The sequence below is a fragment of the Lepidochelys kempii genome, chromosome 13 (assembly GCF_965140285.1).
Source record: "Lepidochelys kempii isolate rLepKem1 chromosome 13, rLepKem1.hap1, whole genome shotgun sequence".
Taxonomy (NCBI): domain Eukaryota; kingdom Metazoa; phylum Chordata; order Testudines; family Cheloniidae; genus Lepidochelys; species Lepidochelys kempii.
In genome coordinates this window covers 32,322,589-32,342,909 of record NC_136392.1, presented here as the reverse complement: position 1 = coordinate 32,342,909, position 20,321 = coordinate 32,322,589, and the positions used below count along the sequence as shown (strand labels likewise).

General features: G+C 51.8%; 1 protein-coding gene across 14 annotated transcripts in view; it reads left to right on the top strand.

Annotated features, from left to right (window-relative positions):
* The window catches only part of CEP250 (centrosomal protein 250), a 121,387-nt gene that overhangs the window by 99,237 nt on the left and 1,829 nt on the right, over window positions 1-20,321 (top strand). For 11 of the 14 annotated variants that reach the window (XM_073310062.2, XM_073310065.2, XM_073310061.2 and 8 more), the window contains 9 exons: window positions 759-886; window positions 1,155-1,275; window positions 2,592-2,746; window positions 6,167-8,587; window positions 15,314-15,421; window positions 15,757-15,912; window positions 17,282-17,395; window positions 17,513-17,560; window positions 18,185-19,284. In XM_073310062.2, the coding sequence (XP_073166163.1) occupies window positions 759-886; window positions 1,155-1,275; window positions 2,592-2,746; window positions 6,167-8,587; window positions 15,314-15,421; window positions 15,757-15,912; window positions 17,282-17,395; window positions 17,513-17,560; window positions 18,185-18,478 (3,545 nt within the window). In that variant the 3' untranslated portion in view covers window positions 18,479-19,284. Of the gene's footprint in view, window positions 1-758; window positions 887-1,154; window positions 1,276-2,591; window positions 2,747-6,166; window positions 8,588-12,530; window positions 12,616-15,313; window positions 15,422-15,756; window positions 15,913-17,281; window positions 17,396-17,512; window positions 17,561-18,184; window positions 19,285-20,321 lie in introns of those variants that run through there. The other 3 variants (XM_073310066.2, XM_073310070.2, XM_073310071.2) reach the window with 3 other exon arrangements.

The window sequence follows — 20,321 nt, the reverse complement described above, 5'->3', positions numbered from 1 at the left end:
TCTGGGACGGGAGCCCTTTGGCCTGTTTCTCCCCCCTTGCCCTTTTAGGGAGGACTCATTAGGGCTGTGGGATTGCATCGTGTGCTTTACTCCCTTCCCCCATTTTTCTCCACGGGCCATTTCTCCCTCCCTTTCCAGTACATCCGGGGGGGGTCTCTGACATCCCCTTTCCCTCTGCATGTTACTGCCTCCTGAGAGGAGCTGCTGCTGAGGGCTGGGGGTGTGGGAGAAGACTGTCTCTCCTGGCTTAGTACTGCAAAGCACTCCTGGGTGAAGGGAAAGCCAGCAGGGCTGGATGCACGCCTGGCAATAGCATCTAGTGTCTATAAGAGATTTGCAGCTGGACCATATTTCAGCCCCATTTGCTGGAACAAAGAGGAATTTGGGGCACAGAGCAGAAACCTGGGGCTGTTGGCAAGCATGGGCAGCCTTTGTTTCTAAAGCCAGGAAGGGCATGGAGGGCAGGCCTAAGCCCCAAAAAGCTCACTACAGAGAGAACTAAGGCAGTGTTTGTGAATGGGGAAGCGACCTCAGCCCCAGGGTGAAATACAGCCCCAGGAGCCACTGGAGAATGCCACATCTGATGTGGCACTAATGGGCAGTCAAGGTAATGTGCAGTGTGTCACCTATTCACTGTAACATCTATGGGACCTGCCCCTGGGAGGTCTCCAAACCCTGCCACATGTAGGAGAAGCTAAGCAGGGCGCTGTCATGGCGACCCTTTGGCCAAACACTGATCCCAGGGCTTATTTTTCCAGAACAGGATCATGTCTGTGGGCTTACTGGGCCTCAACCTAAGGACCTCCCCATAGAGCTCACAGCAGAGAAAGTGGCAACAGCCTTCCGGGACCTGCACCAGGACCTGAGGCAGACTCTGCAAGATCGGGTAACTGCTTTCTTCAGCGCACTCACTTCCCCTGCCCCTCTGCTGAGCTTACGGCGCAGAACAAGGTGCTGTGGCAGAGCTGGCTCTAGTCCCCTGGGCCAATGCAGCCTAGACCTGCTCAAGACCCCTCTGTAGGGATCCCACTCACTGCTGCTGCCCGCGTTGGCTCTGGCCCTGCCCTGCCTGAGTCTGTGCCCTAGGCTTCCTCTGTCGGCTCTCCTGGCACCCTGTGCGTGTAGCTTCATACAGCTTCTCCTGCTTTCTCCAGGATGATGCCAGGAACAAGGCTCAGAAGCTGGAGCAGGAGCTGAGCAAGAAGGAGGCCGAGAGGGACTGTCTCAGAGCTCACACCCAAGAGCTGCAGAAGTGGTTGGCCCAAAGCCAGGAAGGTATGGCTGCCCTCCTTCCCACTGTACCAGGCCCACTCTGCTTTATCAGCAAGGGAGTGAAGATGGCAGTTGGGGGAGAGGAAGAGCCACCGTGAGAGCCCACACAGACTGGTGCTCCTGAATAGACTGTGACCCATTGCAGAGAGACAGCCCTGGTTCCCTGCAGTTCTCCTTGTAGTACTTGAAGAGTCCTCTCTTTTCTCCTCCTGCCCTGTGCTAACCTGGGGCATTCCTAAGTAAGGGAGGCTTCTCCTCTGTTTTCCAGTGCATTAGCTCTGTCTCCTCCCCCAGGATCCATGCGTTATTGCAGTTGTCAATAAATCATGTGCCTCTGTTACCTTCCCCAGTTTTCTACAATCTGCTGCTTCCTCTTCCTTCTCAGCCCTACCCTTCCTAGTCCTGATACAGTCTCTGAGCACAGGCTGCTGCTGAACCTCCCAACCTCAGCAAAGTGCTTGATGGAGACACTGTCTCTCATCTCCCCAGTCACTTCTCACACACAACAGCCCCTCAAACAGATCTCACTCTGGGTCTCTCCCTAGACTATAGCACAGTAACTACTCCCCTACATATAGCTAATTGTCCTGTCTCTCTCACTCTTCCTCACTTACTCTTCCTCCATACCACAGCTATGCGGGCATCTTGGCTTCTCGTCAGTCATGGCACCCTTCGTACCCACCAAACACTTGAAATTGTCTGCCTTTCAATGTAATGATTGTCTCCTGTTCCTGTGTAGTGGAACAGAAGCTCCCTATCCTCCTGCCCTAGACCAGTCAGTATTTTATAGGCTTCTATCACGTCCCCTAGGCCTAGTTGAACAGTCCGAGTCTTTTCAGTCTCTCTCTATGGCAGAGCCCCTTGTTGCCGGTCTTGGAACTCTTTCTAATTCTGCAACATCCTTTTGCAAACTTATTGCTCCCTCCTTTGTGGTAGCAGCTCTTCTGCACCCAGACTTGTCCTTGAATGGAGCTCTACGTCAGTTGGTACTCATCCTTTTCTTTCCTATATATTTGCCTTTTGTAATCTTATCCACCTCAGCTCTCACTATTATACTGATGATGCTCACCTGCACCAGTCTGTTGACCTAATCTTATTGACCGCTCCTTGTTCACTCCCTCTGTCTGTGAACTCTGGTTTCACCTGAACTTCCTTAAGCCAAATACCTCAGACTGAGATACTTCTTCGGGCATAATCCAATCTCCCCTTTGTGGTCTGGCCCCTGGGAAGCAAAGGGCAGTTTAATGGAAAGATTATGGCTCTTGCCCAGCTTTGTTTGGTTTTGTTTTGGTTCCTCTTCTCCTCGTTCCCCCTTGCAGAGATGCGGATGGTAGAAGGGAAGCAGGGCTCACTCCAGGCCACACTGCAAGAAGAGGTCATTGCCCTAAAGAAGGAGGTTGTGATGTTGCATGGGGAGGTTGCATCCTTGGAGAGGAACCTTGAGGGCACCGAGAAGCAAAGAAGGGATGTTGTGGTAAGGCTGGCAGATGGCCCCGAAGTTTTGTTACATAATGCCCATTCAAGGAAAGCCTGAACAGAACTCTTTTAACTCTGCATCCTTGGGAACAACCCTGCCCTGGCTCCAGAGCCACTAAATGGAAAACCCCTGCAGTGCCATCTCCCATGTCTATTTTCTAATTTCTGCTGCTCCCCTCAAAGTTAGAAGCATTTGTAACCAGACAGAGTGTGCAGACATGGAGCAAGTTTCCCCTATCCCTCCTGCAGCCCCTCTGTCATGCCCTGCTATCCAGTCCTAGGCTTCCCATGCAGTGCTTCTGGGCCACCTGGCTGCTGATCCACAGTATCCTCACTATTCCAGTCTGAGTTCCACCCCAAGAATTCTGCCAATGCATTTCACTTCTATCCACTCACACCCCTGCTGTTCCAGGCTTGGGATTTTCATGAGCCACTGATAATCTTCACACACTGCGGAGACTGCTCTAAGGAAATATGGGATTACATTTGGGAGACACAGGCAAGATTTGTTCACTGTGAATATCAATAGCTGGGCAGGCATCTGGTGACCGTAAGATCCCTTTGGTGTGTGCGTGAAGGTGGCTGATATTTTGCGACATCTGGACAGACTTCCGGTGAGTTCTGGGGAGCAGGCTGTGGCCATGGTACATACTAGTACCAGTGACACTGGGAGCTCAGGAAGCTAAATTTAGATTTAGGTACTTCCGTACCTGTTAAGTTTTATAAAACATCTAAAAGAGCCTATCATAGTGTTTAAACAGCACAGCTTCTGCCAAGGAAACCTGTGCCTCCTTAATCTATTAGAATTCTGTCATTAAAGTAAAGGGTATAGGAGAACTGGTTGATGTAATTTATTGGACTTTCAAAGTCTTTGACAATGTCCTTCAGAAGGGGTTGTAAAGGAAATTGAGTAGTCATGGTATGAGAGGCAAAGCGTTGTTATGGATCAGAAATTGGTTAAGGTACTGACTCTGCAAAGACTTCCACATATGCTGTGCTTTACTACTGTGAGTAGTCTTCCTGAGATCATTGGAACTACTCACAGCAGTGAAGTTAAGCACATGCATAAGTATTTGCAGAGTTGGGGCTTAAGAGACAGAAAACAAAGAGAAGGAATGCTTGGTTCACTTTCATAGTTGAAAAAAGTTAACAGCTGGCTGCCCCAGGGCTCTGTGCTAGGACCAGTGTTGTTTAATGTATTAGTTATCTGGAAAAGGGGTGTAAGTACTGAGGAAGCAAAATTTTCAGATAAAACAAAATTATTAAGACTAGTCAAGGCTGGAGAAGACTAACTTCAGAAGGACCTAACCAAGTTACACAAATAAGCAGCATGATGGCAAATGAAATTCCATGTTGATAAATGCAAAGAGAATGTTAAAAATAATTGTAATGCCATTCTCTAAATTAATGGCATGCCCTCACCTGTAACACAGTGTGCAGTTCTGGTCATCCCATCTCAGAGTGTTGCAGTAATGGAGGTGCTTGGTTCAGGACGCATAATGAGAATGATTAGAGACCTGGATAAACTTCCATATGAAGAGAAGTTGAAAGGCATGGGACTGTTTATCTTAGCAAGGAGATGAACACAGTACAGTAGGCAGGAGGAAGAGGAAAGAGGTCAATGAGGATAGCTGGAGGGGAATGGAATCAGCCAGGCGTACTTACAATAGTTTTTCAGTACAATTACAATACAGTTTTTCAGGTTAACTTTTGTACTAGTTGTGATGGGATCCCCGGCGTACAGCCTGGGACCACGGGACTGCTGTGCCCCCTTAACTGTCCAGCCCGAGCTGTCTCTCAAAATGCTTTGCTAGTGACAAGCAGCAAACCCCTCCAGATGCTGTTATCACTCAGGATAACCGCATGCGGAGCCCCACACCCAGCTAGATTGTATGAATGCTCCCAGAGCCACTCATGAATCACACAGAGAAAGGCACCAGCTGAATCCCCACCAGCTCCCAGCCTTGTACAACAGGAACGTACCATCTTGCACTGCTCGTCTTGAGCAGTGCAAATGTATTAATTGGTTCACCACTTCATCAAAGGCAAGTGGATATACACTAGCCTTTGCATACCTGAGCAGATTCACCAGACACTTCAGGCAAACTTACAGATAAAGATAAACAGTTAAATAAATTTATTAACTACAAAACATAGATTTTAAGTGATTATAAGTGATAGGCAAAAAGTCAGAGTGGTTACTAAAATAAAATAAAATATAAGCGCGCAGTCTAAACTCTCAACCCTATTAGCCTGGGCAAAATCTAGATTAAGCAGTTTTTCTCAGCCCACTGGATATTGCAGTTCATAGTACACAGGTTTCACCCTTGAAACCTAGGCCAGTCCCCTCTGTTGGAGTCTTCGGAATGTCGTTGTTGCCTGCAGCATAGGTGGGGGAAGGAGAAAGGCCAAGTATGGGGCCACTGTGTTCTGTTTTATACTCTTAGTCTCATGTGCTTGGAGAGTACAAGTCCAGGCATGTCTGGTGGGCATTTCTGAGACCCCAGGCAAGGCTGAGCAATTCCCCTAGTGTGGCCTTATGTAGGTGAGTCATTGAATTGTAGCTTCCTTGCTAGGCAATGGCTGTCGATGGGCTGTTTGACACCCAACTGGGCATTGCTTACTTTCCTTGGCATTGTCTCTGGAGAGCTAGTATCTAGGCGCTTCCCAAACCCACAGCATATTTTAGTGACAACCATGCAGCACATTCTCATAACCTCATATACGTTGATGATATACATATTTAGATGGAACAGTGGGTTTCAGCAGATCGTAACCTTTCCCGTGAGACCTCACATGGCATGCTTTATATGTAAGATCACAATTATATATGAATGAGGAATATGGGGGTTACAGGGCACATTCCCATGGTATAGAATGTCACAATACTCATATGAATAAATACATGAAGTTGCTAGATTCATGTATGTTTGAGTTATGATTCAGGGATTTTTTCCCCATTCCTAATTATCTCTGGTTACTTAAGAGAGTAACTTCACTGGCCCTTCAGGAGCTACAACCAGAAGTAACTCGCAGGCCTGATCTACACTCCAAAATAGTGCTGTTTCATCAATGATTTTGGCAGAATCAATGGTGATCACAGCTTGCTCATGTGTGCACGTACAGCTGCACCATAGGTATCATCAGCTCAACTAAATCAGCTGTTTAAACAGTGCTATATCCTTGTGTAGACAAGTCCTAGGGGAGAAAGGGCAATTCTTGCGTTTCCACTAGTGATCAAAGAACAAGAAAAATTAGGTGGGAGAGAGAAGCCACCCCAACCGCAAGAGTTATTCCATTAAGAGCCACACTTGCAGAACTTGGGTGTCACATCATCCAGGCAGTAGAGCTACAGCCCAGTTCTGAGATGGGAAGAGTTATCTAGATTTATTTTCAAGTCATTTTCTCTCTGTTTCAGCATGAACGGGACAAGCTGCAAGCAGCGAAGGAGAAACTGGTATGGGAGATGGACCTTCTCCGGGAATCAGTCTCTGCCGCTGAGACTCGGGCAAACATAGCAGCAAAGATGAGCCGCTCCCTAGAACAAGAGCTTCAAACAACCCTCTCTGCCCTGAAAATGAAAAGTGAGGAAGCAGAGACTCAGCAGGAGGGAATCCAGACATTGCAGAAGGAGGCTGCCTTGGGGAAGGCTTTGCAGGAAAACCTGGGTCACCTGACTCTTGCCTTAAGCCAGAGAGATGGAGAAATGAAAACACTGCAAGAACAGATTAGAGAGCTGGAGCAGCAGAGAGAAATGCAAAGAACAGCTCTAGATCACCTTACTAAAGACCTAGAGGAGAAGGACAGAGAGGTGGAATCCCAACAAGAACAGATTCAGGAACTAGAGAATCAGAGGGAAATGCAGAAGGCTGCTCTAGAACAACTGACTTTAAACCTAGAGGAGAAAGTAAAGGAAATTAAATTCCAGGAAGAGAAAATCCAGACTCTGGAAGAACATGGAAGATCACAAATGAAAGCACTGCTGGAGGATCTAGATCTGATCAAAGCAGACTTGAGAGGAAAAGATTGTGAGCTTATGTCTCAGAGAAAGGTAGCTGAAGAATTGAAAGAGGAGGAGAAAAAGCAGGTGAAGGTTCTGCGCACAAGCCTAGAACACATGAAAGCAATTCTTGGGGACAAAGAGAGTGAGATTGAATCACAGCGAGAGCAGATAAGGATTTTCCAGCAGTATGAGGATCAGCAGGAGGGAGAGCTACAGGACCTGCGGGAGAAAGTAAAACAGATGACCCTCACTCTGACTCAGAGAGATCAAGAGCTTGAATCACAGCAAAAGCAAATTCAGAACATTAAGGAAGAGATGGAAATGAAACTAAAGCCTCTTTGTGAACATCTGGAGCAAACACAAGCAGCCTTAAAAGACAAAGACAGAGAGCTCGAATTCCAAATGCAGCAAATACAGAAACATGAGGAAGAAGCAGAAGGGCAGATGAAGGTTTTACAGAGAGATTTAGAATATGCCAAGGCAGCACTAAAGGAGAGAGATGGAATGATTAAGTCTCAGAAAGAGCAGATCTGGACACTCCAAAAACAAGAAAGAGAAGCTGAGCAACAGGTAAAAACTCTTGACAATCTTGAAGCAATATTAAGGGAGCGAGAGCAGGAAATTGAATCCCTGCAAAAGCAATATGAGGAGCACAAGACAGAGGAGAAGAAGCAGGCAAGAGCCATGCAAGCAAATCTTCAACAAACACAGGTGACTCTGAGGGAGAGAGAGAGGGAAATAGAGGCCCTTGAGGAAGGAATCCATAAGCTTCAGCAGCACGAGGAAGATGCAGTGACACAGACTAAGGCTGTCTTGAAGACACTTGAATATACCAAATCATCTCTACAAGCCAGAGACCAGGAGATAGAGTCTTTGCAAGGGCATGTCAAGGAGCTCTTAGGGCAGAAAGAGCTAGAAGAAAAGTGTGTCAGGAGCTTACAGCAGGATCTAGACAGAATGAGCCAAATAGTGAAGGAGAAGGATGTAGAACTCCTCAAGCAGGCAGAGCAAATTAGCATATACCGGTTTCAAGAAGAAAGCATGCAGGTGGCACTAAAGTCCTGCCAAAACAAAGCAAGTTGTCTAGAGGAAGTTGTAAGAGAGCGAGAGTGGGAGAATGAGACTCTCATTCAACAGCTCCAGCACCAAGAGGAAGAGCAGGAGACCCTGCACCATCTCCAGCTTATGCAGTCTGAGAAGGAGGAGAGACATCACAGAGAGAGAGAGCAGCTTCTAGAAGAAGCCCTGAACAAGAGGGAACAGGAGATCAAGGCCCAAGGTAAGCAAAGACAACTGGAAGAGGAGGAGGCGAAGGGTCTTCAAGAAAATCTCCAGCATCTCCAGCAGACACTGGCCAAAAAGGATGAGGAAATCAAACACCAGAGAGAGAGAGTCAGGTGCCTGGAGGAGACTCTGAGAGGGAGAGAGCAGGAGCTGAGGACACAGGGCGAACTCCTGAAGCAGCTCACCTCAGCTCTGCAAAGGAGAGCTGGTGAAGGGGAGACCCTAAAGAGCCAAATCCAGAAACTCCTGATATGGGAGACAGAGGAGGCAGCCCAGAGGAAGGTTCTCCAGGAGAGAGACCAGCAGTTGGAAAGGCAGAAGGTGTGGATCCAACAGCTGGAAGAGGAGAAGAAAGTGAAGGATCAGGAACTGGAGCATACGGTGGCTGTTCTGAAGCAGACTGAGAGTGTGGAGATAGAATGGAGGGAGAAAGCACAGGCCTTCGCTTTGTCCCTGGCCCAGAGCGAAGCAGCCAGTAGGACCCTGAGGGAGGAAATGGCTGTCCTACAGAGCATGGTATCAGAGCGGGATAAGGATCGGCTTCATCTTCAGGTAGGCAGTTTGGTGGGTGACTTGCATGAAAAGGATGGCTGTCTGTGTCTGTCTGAGGGATCCATTGGCACTTTGCTTCAAATGACAGATGTTCAGTCCAGAAGGAACCATTATGATCATCTAGTCCAGTGGTCTCCAACCTTTTTACTCCCAAGATCACTTTTTGAATTTAAGGGCAACCCAGGATCTACCCCACCCCTTCCCCAATGCCCTGCCCCTTTCTCCAAAGCTCCACCCCACTCACTCCATTCCCCACCCTCACTCACTTTCACCGGGCTGGGGTAGGGGATTGGGGTTCAGGAGGGTGTGCGGGCTCTGGGCTGGAACCAAGGGGTTCGCAGTGTGGGAGGGGGCTCTGGGCTGAGTCTAGGGCTGGGGTTTGGGGTGCAGGAGAGGGCTCTGGTCTGGGGCAAAGTGTTGGAGTGCAGGAGCAGATGCAAGATGTGGCCTCTGGGAGGGGGCTCTGGTCTGGGACAGAGTGTTGGGGTGCAGGAGGGGATATGGCTCTGGGAGTGGGGTCAGGGCTGGGGTTGAGCTGCAGGAGGGGGTTTGGGGTGCTAGGTCTGGGAAGGGGCTCAGTGCTGAGGTTTGGGGTGCGGCCTCCCGACGGACAGCACTTACCGCTAAGGGAGGCTCCTTGCCCGGCCCCACGCTGCTCCTGGAAGGGACCAATGGACTCCTGTGGCCCCTGGGGGGTCAGGCAGCACATGGCTCTGCGCGCTGCCCCTCTCTGCAAGCACCAGCCCCGCAGCTCCCATTGGCCACAGCTCCCTGTTCCCGGCCAATGGGAGCTGCGGGAGCAGTGCTTGCAGGCAGGAGCAGTGTGCGGAGGGAGACCCCCGCCAGCTGGGCCGTACTGGCCACTTCTGGGAGCGGCATGGGGGCGGGGCAGGCAGGGAGCCGGTCTTAGTGGCAGCCCCGCTGTGCCGCAGGAGATGACGATTGACTAAAAGACCCTCTAGGATTTCGATCGACCGGTTGGTGAGCACAGATCTAGTCTGACCTCCTGCACAGCACAGGCCAGAGAACCTCATCCAGTGTTTTCTGTATTGAGCCTGTAGATTCTGGCTGAGTTAGAGGGAAACTTTTAAAAAGTGACCTCCAATTTCAGTGTAAAGACTTCAAGTGGTGGAGAATCCACTACATCCCTTGGTAATCTTTCCAGTGGTAAATTATCACCCTCATATTAAAACTAAACAGAGCTCCACAATGATGGATGTGGGTGCTTTCAGCCGCTCAGCTCTGCCATGTCCAGGCAGGTTTAACTGTCACACATCTGGTTGTCTAGCAGCTACTGACCATGGACTTTTTTCAGAGGAACAGCCGTGTTAGTCTGTATTCGCAAAAAGAAAAGGAGTACTTGTGGCACCTTAGAGACTAACCAATTTATTTGAGCATGAGCTTTCGTGAGCTACAGCTCACTTCATCAGATGTTTACCGTGGAAACTGCAGCAGACTTTATATACACACAGAAATCATGAAACAATACCTCCTCCCACCCCACTGTCCTGCTGGTAATAGCTTATCTAAAGTGATCAACAGGTGGGCCATTTCCAGCACAACTGCCGACCCCCACCCCTCTGGAGGAAACCAGCCACTTCGGACCAGCCGAGAACCAAGAGTTGTTTGCCTGAGAAAAGGGACAGAGGAGGGAGAAGGAGCAGGTTGAGTGAATTAAGTGCGGTCTGTGAGAAGCAGGAACGCTGCTGAACTGGCGGCTGTGAGAGGGAGCCTGGGCTCCAGTCAGACTCGGATGGACTTGGCTGTAGCTTCCCATTCTCTGTGCTCACCTAAAGGCTTTCTGTGCTGTATTACAGACATTTAACAAGTCTTCTGTTTTACAGTGTTGTCTGAGAGTCACTCCAGTCTAAAGAGGTTGGGGATGCATTGCTCTCTTTGGATGTGCAAGTCTCCCTTCAGGGGTCCAGTGCGAGTGGACTCGCTGAGGGGAGCTCACGGAGTGAGGCAGGCATGCTGAAGGCTCAGAGGTGTGGTCCCAGGTGGCGATGGAGGCTCAAAGGGCTTAGCCCCACAGAGAGAGTGCAACCCTTGAAGAGGACTGACACACGAAAGGGGGTTCCTCCCAGGAACTGTATAGAGCCAAGGGAGAGAGCACTGGGCCTGTGGTACCATGACAACTGGTAGCGGGGGGTGGGTCAGCAGTCCATGGTCATTAGTTGCTAAGCAGCTAGATGTCTGGGTCATTGTGTTTTGGGTTCTCCATGGCCGTGGGGCCCAGGTAGCTAGGCGACCGTCACACCTGGACTTCTGGGTCTCTGCAAAGAGTAATCTCCCTTCCCCCACCATCTGGGTACACATGCAGCAAATGGGAAACTGCGGCACCCACAATTCTCATCCAAAGCACTAGGAGAAATTGGACAGACCCATACCTTCCCAGTCACCTGGGCTAGGGAACCTGTTGCTCTGTGTTTCCTGGGCCTCCTGGTGCATGTGCACCTGCTCTGTGTTCTCAGCACCATAAACTTTTGGCAGTTGGTGCATTGTTCATCCTCTGCCACCCAGTTTCGACTCAGTGCAGCAGAACCATTCCATCTGCCTCAGAGCTGATATTGCCCTTAACACTGAAGATGTGGAAAGGATTTCATAACCCTCCTGGAGGTATTCCAGGAAATATTAAATCTGGCACAAGAACAGCCCAGAGTTTCCCAAAGAACAAAGCCTCAGAACAGAAGCTTGGATCAGCCAGAAACACTAAATGCCACTATTAGATGAGAGTTCTGCCAGTGCAGGCCTAACCCCATCCACTGATCCCAGTCAGGTGCTTCACCACTGACACGTCCTGCACCTTCACCATGAAGGCCAGAGACCCCAGACTTTGATGTAGTTCATGTGATGCTTCTTGGAGTGCCCAGGACTGAGTCACCTTGTTATCCTCCTGCCTGTAATGAGAGAGAGACTTGCTGATGCTTAACTGTGCTCCCTGACACGACCAGTTTGCTAACCACCCAGTGTACTCAGGGCTCTGCTAGCACTCACTCTGCTTTGCAGGTTAACAGTAGGTTCACCCCCAGTCCCTGAGCCCCTCCTGTAGTATCCAGCCCCGTCACTGGATGGGGGGAGGGTTAGCTCAATGGTTTGAGCATTGGCCTCTAAACCCAGGGTTGTGAGTTCAGTCCTTGAGGGGGCCATTTAAGGTTCTGGGGGAAAAAAATTGGGGATTGTTCCTGCTTTGAGCAGTGGGTTGGACTAGATGATCTCCTGAGGTCCCTTCCAACCCTGATATTCTATGATTCTATGACACTATGAGATTTGCTCTCCCCAAAGGAATAGTATACACAGCACTTGACTGGTACAACTCAGGTTCAGGTCTTTGATATCATCACAGAACTGAGATATATTTAGAGTGAGAACAATCACAAGTTTATCATCACATGCTAAGATTTCAGAGATAGTGAGTAGTACATATAAAACAAAAGTATAACATGCTTCCTAGAGATAAAATTTAACAGGCTAAGCCAGTGGTTCTCAATTGTGGTCCACCGCTTGTTCAGGGAAAGCCCCTGGCATGCTGGGCTGGTTTGTTTACCTGCCATGTCCGCAGGTTTGGCTGATCACGGCTCCCACTAACCGCGGTTCTCCGCTCCAGGCCAATGGGGGCTGCGGGAAGCGATGCTGGCCAAGGGATGTGCTGGCCACCCTTCCTGCAGCCCCCATTGGCCTGGAGCAGCGAACCGCGGCCAGTGGGAGCTGCGATCGGCCAAACCTGCGGACGCGGCAGGTAAACAAACCGGCCCGGCGCGCCAGGGGCTTTCCTTGGACAAACAGTGGACCACAGTTGAGAACCACTGGGCTAAGCCCTTGTCTAAACTAGTTTTATTTCACCTAAAGCAATCTGCCAATATGTCCAACCAATCTTGTTGGGATAACAAAATGTCTTTTTTCTTCTCCTTATACTCTCCAAAACTCATTGTTTTGTCCCCAGAGTCAGGACATCCTCCCTACCCCCTCCCTGATGTGCTGTCTCCATGCTGTCTTCACATCCTGATGATGACGTCATATGCAAATAGGTTTCCATTATGTTGGCTTATAATGCTTGTTTTACATGTGAACCAAGGCAGACTGATGAATATACATCCTGTGTCTGGTGAAAACCTGCTTGTCAACCCTGCTTTGATTTAGACTTTATTTTCCTGTACATCTTTACAACTTAAATATCGTCTGTACATATATCTCACAAAGATTATGAGGATTGGTATGACATAAGCTTTTATTAGGGACCTCACATGACCCTGTTTGGTCATACTATGAAAGCATTGTGAGTTTGTCAGGTCTAATAGGAGTTTCTGTTGTAAAACAGTGAACCCAGCACCAGCTGGCATTGAGATATTGTCAGGTCACAGTTACTTACAATCAGTGTGCCTCAATGCTTGCAATCAGTGTGCTCCAGGGACCTCCAGTCCACTCAATGAGAACACAAGAATGACCATACTGGGTCAGACCAAAGGAACACGTAGCCCAGGATCCTGTCTTCTGACAGTGGCCAATGCCAGGTGCCCCAGAGGGAATTAACAGAACAGGTAATCAAGTGATCCATCCCGTCGCCCATTCCCAGCTTCTGACAGACAGAGGCTAGGGACACCATTCCTGCCCATCCTGGCTAATAGCCACTGATGGACCTATCCTTCATGCATTTATCTAGTTCTTTTTTTAACCCTGTTATAGTCTTGGCCTTCACAACATCCTCTGGCAAAGAGTTCCACAGATTGACTGTGTGTTGTGTGAAGAAAAACTTCCTTGTGTTTGTTTTAAGCCTGCTGTGTATTAATTTCATTTGGTGACACCTAGTTCTTGTGTTTTGAGAAAGAATAAATAACACTTCCTTATCTACTTTCTCCACACCAGTCATGATTTTGTAGACCTTATCACAGATTAAACCTCTATCATATCACCCCTTAGTCATCTCTTTTCCAAGTTGAAAAGTCCCAGTCTTATTAATCTCTCCTCCTACAGAAGCTGTTCCATACCCTAATCATTTTCTGAACCTTTTCCGATTCCAATATATCTTTTTTGAGATGGGGCGACCACATCTGCACACAGTATTCAAGATGTGGGTGTACCATGGATTTATATGGAGGCAATGAGGCAGAACCTCTGCCCAAAATGATAAGGCAAGAGGTGCCAACATGGCCTTGCCATAGGCAGCTCCATTGCTGGATTCGCCCTTTCTGTGTTCGTTGGGTCATTCTGGATAGCAGTATATGCTTGGCCCAGTCACTCCTGGAGCTCTGAGAGTCCTGCCTTGAGGACTGCCTTTTCATTCTGCCTCCTCAGGCTACGTGCTCTTGCTGCCTGCAGCATTCTTTGTGCTGAGCTCTGATAGGTGGTGCTCCGGGCACAGAAAACTCTGGCTTCATCCGTGCTGCTCCCCCCAGCCCCGACACCTTTGCTGGTGGCTGCGGTGCAGCCAGTGTCAGTGCTTGGCGGGGCTCTGTCTTCACTTCATGGTCTAGACAGTTTGGCCAGGGCTGGCTGAGGTCAGTGCGAAGAGGAGCCGGGTGATGCAATATCTCCTGTGGAGGAGCTCCAGGACTGCAAGCTGATGGGAGGATCTAACCTTACCATGTGTCAGACAGCAGAGTCTGAGCTGAAACCAGTACATGAATTAGTAATTACTTGGGCTAGGAAATCCTGTCAGTAGGGCTGTAGCATCCTTGCTGTGGGCTGGCTGGCAGAGACTGTGTGGCATATCCCCTCAAGCTGCTGTCCAGTCTTCATTGAGGTACCAGAAAAAGTATGTCCATTTTTCCTCCGAGACTGAGGTGGTGGAGGTGGCTGTAAGTAGGCTGGCAATACACACCATGCTGCCCCACTGCGCAGCAATGGCACTGAGATCCATTGGCATGAAGGGTGTACCTCACTGGCTGTGACCCTTCACGTTCAGGACTAACAGACCTTCATGGCTCTGCTGTCAAGGATCAGACCACCTAGGACCACCTGCTGGCCTGCTCCCTGACTAACTGCGCTGCTAGGCAGCCAGTGGGTCCATGTAGTGTGGTGGCAGTCGTCCCTCCCTCTCTGGGTCGGAGGGAGGCCACACTGCCTCACTGCATCACTGGGTTCCTGCCTAATATCAAGGGAATCAGTGAATCAGGTGCTGGTGCCTAGACCCGCTCAGCAGGGCAGAGCACCAAACAGTCTGGGCCCTGGGCCCTCAGACAGGACAGAGCAAGCCAGCCATCTGTCGGCTGTGCCCTCAGGCAGGGCGGAGCTAACAGGCAAACACGGGCTGTTCAGCCTAAAGTGGAGAGGCTGCCACCCCAGGGATGGAGTTGGCAGCAGGGGGTAGGGGGACCTGGGCCCACCCTACTCCACCAGGTCCCAACCCAGGGCCCTAACAGTGGCGGCGTGTTCTGCCACTGGGTCAGTCTGGATCCAGCTGAAACATGTCGACGCCAGCACTGAGCAATAACCAGATTAAACTCTGGCTTCCCTGGCCTACTTCGTAACACAGTTCGGACTGGGGCTCCATTGTCCTGGGGTCCTCTGCCTCATGGGGGTATTCGGCCACTGGCAGTCCCACCAGCTCCTCTGTGGACTCGGTCTCCTCTGTGGTCATGGCGCTGCCCAGGTCGGCAGCAGAGTCAGAGGCCTGCAGCGAGCAAGATATGTCTGCCTCACTGGGAACAGCAGTGAGTGCCCTCTCCAGCAGGGGCACTGCAACCCTAACTTCCAGAGGATGATCTAGGCTGTTTGTCACTCCTACAGGAGCAGCTTGCTTCAGCGCTCAGAGACCTAGAGGAGAGGGTTCCAAACAAGGCTCTGAATGGAGATGTGGATCTGCTGCTTAGAGAGGAGAGAGCAGGGAAACGGCAGGTGAGGGAGGGGAGAGTGGGCAGGGCACATGTACACATGAGAGAGGAGAAGAAAGAAGTGTGTATCTGGCCTGCATTAATTCTGCCCTGGTCCTAAATCACCAGTGGTGGATGTGCTGGAGGGTGGCCCCTGAGCCCTGTAGGGTACTGGTGCCTATGCTTTGGGAGCAGAGGGAGCGACTGATGAGCATTCCCCATCAGGCACAATGTGCTTCTCTGTAGGCCTCCCTAGCCAGCTTTGTACAGATTCCCCGCTCTGAGCATTTGGGGCAGCATGACTGCTGCCATACCCATATGGCACAGGCTCACCGAGACTCTTCTCTGTACATCCCCCAGGCCATGGGAGAGGATGAGGAGCAGCTGGCAGCAGGGGTAGAGAGGAAACTCCTGCAGCAGCGGCTGGAACGTCTGCAGCGAGCTGTCGCAAGGCTGGAACATGACAAAACTGAGCTGGAGCAGCTCAACACCCAACTCAGGAGGACTCTAGAGCAGGTGAGCCAAGTTCCTAGCGCCCCCCAGCTCCCTTTGGCACTCTGGGATGACAGCACCCCTGTGTGCTCTGGCACTGCCTGCCCACCCCCACACACTCCAGCACTGCCAGTCCACGCCCTTCAGCAGTGCCCATCCAGGCTCACCAGCACCGCCCGCCCACGCCCTACGGCACCGCCCGCTCTCCAGCACCGCCCGCCCACGGCCCTGCGGCACCGCCCGCTCTCCAGCACCGCCCGCCCACGGCCCTGCGGCACCGCCCGCTCTCCAGCACCGCCCGCCCACGCCCTGCGGCACCGCCCGCTCTCCAGCACCGCCCGCCCACGGCCCTGCGGCACCGCCCGCTCTCCAGCACCGCCCGCCCACGCCCTGCGGCACCGCCCGCTCTCCAGCACCGCCCGCCCACGGCCCTGCGGCACCGCCCGCTCTCCATCACCACCTGCCCACGCCCTGCGGCACCGCCCACTCTCCATCACCACCTGCCCACGCCCTGCGGCACCGCCCGCTCTCCAGCACCGCCCGCCCACGGCCCTGCGGCATCGCCCGCTCTCCAGCACCGCCCGCCCACGCCCTGCGGCACCGCCCGCTCTCCAGCACCGCCCGCCCACGGCCCTGCGGCACCGCCCGCTCTCCAGCACCGCCCGCCCACGGCCCTGCGGCACCGCCCGCTCTCCAGCACCGCCCGCCCACGCCCTGCGGCACCGCCCACTCTCCATCACCACCTGCCCACGCCCTGCGGCACCTCCCGCTCTCCAGCACCGCCCATCCACACCCTGCGGCACCGCCCGCTCTCCAGCACCGCCCGCCCACGCCCTGCGGCACCGCCCGCTCTCCAGCACCGCCCATCCACGCCCTGCGGCACCGCCCGCTCTCCAGCACCGCCCATCCACGCCCTGCGGCACCGCCCGCTCTCCAGCACCGCCCGCCCACGCCCTGCGGCACCGCCCGCTCTCCAGCACCGCCCGCCCACGCCCTCCAGCACTGCACTCTCATGCACTCCAGCACTGCTGGCCCATCCCTCATGCACTCCAGCACTTCCTGCCCATTGCACCCACACACACTCACTCCAGCATCAGCTGGTCTTTCCCCAGAGTGAAGCCCTTTCTGCCCTACTTCCTTCCCCTGCCACCACCTGGAGGTAAGTGCCTCTGAGCGAAGAATTCAGAGTAGCAGCCGTGTTAGTCTGTATCCGTAAAAAGCACAGGAGGACTTGTGGCACCTTAGAGACTAACCCATTTATTTGAGCATGAGCTTTCGTGGGCTGCAGCTCACGTCATTGGATACAACTTCTCTGCCCACTGGGCAGCCCAGGTTATTAGCTCCTTGCTCCCTGGCAGCCTGCTGTGACCCTTTCTCTGTGTCCTGCGTGCAGGTGGAGTGTGAGCGGAAGAGGCTGAAGAGGGACCGTGCTGGCTTCTCACTGCCAGATGCCTGTGGACTTCCCGTGTCTGACCCTGGGCAGAATAAGGCACCGACTTCAGGACAGGTCTGAACAGGGAGGGAGCCTGAGCATGTGACCCTAGCAGAGTTCCACTTGCTCTGGTCCAGTCCTGCCCTAAGCAGGCTGAGGACTGAAGCCCTTCTCTTTGCATTTTCTTCCCAGGAGGAGGCCCGGACTCTCTGTAGGCAACTCGCCGAGTTGCAGAAGCAGGTTAGGAGTGGAAAACCTCTCATCTGGATGGTCATATCTGCACCAGTGGGGCACAGCTGTGTGGAAACTCCTAGGAATGGGGGCGTGGGAGGGGCCTGATTCTGAGGGGGCTTGTAGCGCTGGGCCAGCCCTGGCTGTGAGGGGGCTGGTAGTGCTAGGGCCCAGGGCAGGTGAGGGAAGAAGCAGCTGTGATGGGATCTCAGCGCCAGGCTGAGCAGAGCTTTGAGAGCACTTACAGCACTGCAATCCCAGCCCGAGTAATGTGTGGCTGTGATGGGGCTTGCAGTGCTGAGGCACCAGGTGGGGGCACAGCTGGGAGGGGGTTGTAGCATTGGGGTGCTGAGCGGGGTGGGGGGTGGCACTGGGGTGCCGAGGGGGTGTAGGATTGGCAGCACTGGGATGCCAGGCCGGGCAGGGGGCTATGAGGAATCTGGTAGCACTGGGGCACTGGGTGAGGTGGGGCACAGCTGTGAAGGGGCTGGTAGCCCTGGGGTGCCAAGTCGGGTGGGGCATGACTGTTGGAGAACTGATGGCACTAGGGTGGGATCTTGAGAGAAGCAGAATGCCAGGCAAGTCACTTCTTTTCTTTGGCCCCTTGAGCTCAGCCTGGTCCTCTTCCTTCAGGTGTCTCTTCTGCAAACACAGCTGGTGCTGGAGCGGAAGCACAAGCAGGACTACATCAAGTGCTGTGCAAAGACCAGCCAGGAGCTGTCGGGCCTACACCAGGAGCTCTCTCACTCCTTAGCAGCTGTGGCCAGGGAACCCAAGGCTGCTGTTCTAGAAGCAGAAACGCAGAAGTTGGATGAATCCCTGAACCACAGCTTGGCCTTGGTGGCTCTAGGGTGGGATGGCCAATCTCCTGAGAAACACCCTCTGAGTTCCACTCCCAGAGCAGCCCAGCGGAATGAGTTGAGGTAGCAGGATCAGCATTCAGCAAATGGGTCACAGCCAGAGCAAGGTCCAACCCTCTGTGTGGTTTGGCAATGCCATTTTCAAAGGTACCATGGACAATAGACTCTTGCCCACCTTGCAGAAGAGTCATACGTGGTAGTGGAAAAGGTGGTGATTGTCCCTTCAAGAGCCATTCCTTCCATTTTCATGGGCCAGACCTCCTCAGGGTCCAGCCTGTCCGTTAACGTGGCCGTGACTTCTCGTAGCCCCATCTGAATACCAATCTTCAGGAACTCTGAACCACATGGTTGGTTGTTGCACATGGGAGGATGGAACCAATAAGAACATGGGTATTCCCCCTTCTTCACAGCCTGTGTATCCTGGGGAATGTCCCTAGAGTGTGCAGAGACCTGCTGCAGGGAGTGAATTCAGGGGTGTGGGGTTGTGTCAAAGTTGAGACCTGGGGCAGGGTGGGCAATAGTGCTCATTATGGAAACACCATAGGCAGCAGTGTTCACCATGGAAACTTTCCAGCAGGACTGTGGTAGGGGATCAGAGACTGGAGCTGGCCTGGGCAGGGCTCAGAGATTTGAGGCGAGCTGGATAAAGGCTCTTGGGTTGACTGGCAGCAGCGGATTGGTGGAATTCTCCTTTTCTGAAGCATGATTGCTGCCTGCCCCAGGAATGTTGCTGTTACAAGGTGCCCCCAGAGATTGCTCTCCTGCTGCTGGGAGAGCTGCTTCCAAATGACTTTGTACGGTTTCCCTTTTAGTGAGAGCTCCAGCGGGATCTGTATTTCAGCTTTTACAATAAAGTTATTCCCTATGAAAGAGGATTATTTTCCCTTGTTTTGTCTTTTCCCTCTATCAAAAACCTCCTTCCATGTGGCTCCAGTTCTAAAAACATCCTTGGGGCTTTCTCTTCCTGACCTGCACTTCAGTGCCAAGAGATGGGCACTGTCCTGCAATGGACCTCTTCCTTGTGCAGTTTGCTTTGTGCCTGGCTGAGCTGTGAGGAAGCTGGGCAGAAGGGGACAGCCCCTGGAAATCTCTTCCCCGGCACGTTCCCTGCCCTGCTCCCCACTGCAAGCCAGCTGTTTGGTGCCTGTGCTGCAGGAGGGAATACAACAAACTCAGCATGGGAAAAGGCAGCTAAGGCACCTCTGGAAAATAATCCAAAACACAGAGCTTCAAAAGCAGGTAGAGAGCTGGGGTGGAAATGGCAGATAGCGGCTGGAAACTGCCCAGACTCTCTGGTGCAATTTGTAGAAGCCCTGAGGAGCAGTGGCAGCAAGGTCTGGGCTCCACCTGAGAGTTACACCAGTATAACGATTGGCTGGGAGATGATTTTTACGAAGATAGGTATACTGATACAAGCCCAAGTGTGGGTATAATTATACTGACACAGCTATTGCCCTTCCTGTATGGGAACAGCTATACAGCACCTTTATGCCAATATAACTGAGTGCATACATGGGGAGTGGCGTCCCTTGGTACCTAGTTACAGTGGTACAACACTCCCATGTAGCCAGGCCCTGGGGAAGACAGCTCAGCCCTGGAATCCTGTTCAGTTTGGAAGGTTTTTCATAACCCCTGGAGCGACAAGCTTACTCTTTAAATGAACACTTAGATTTGGTCAAAGACGATGGCTGTTGCCCTGTGGGAGAGTAGCGAGTTAGTGCATTTTCTTAAAGTGTTTGCATAGACTTGCATTTAACATTTATTTTGGTTTAATTTTATACACTTTTCTTTTATGTGCTTGGGAAGTAGTGGTTGTTAAAGCTTGCACTTCTAAACAGTTAAAAATGGAATTGGTATCACAAGCAAATTAATTCTAAAAAGCTTGGTAAAAATTCTGTTAACAACTCTTT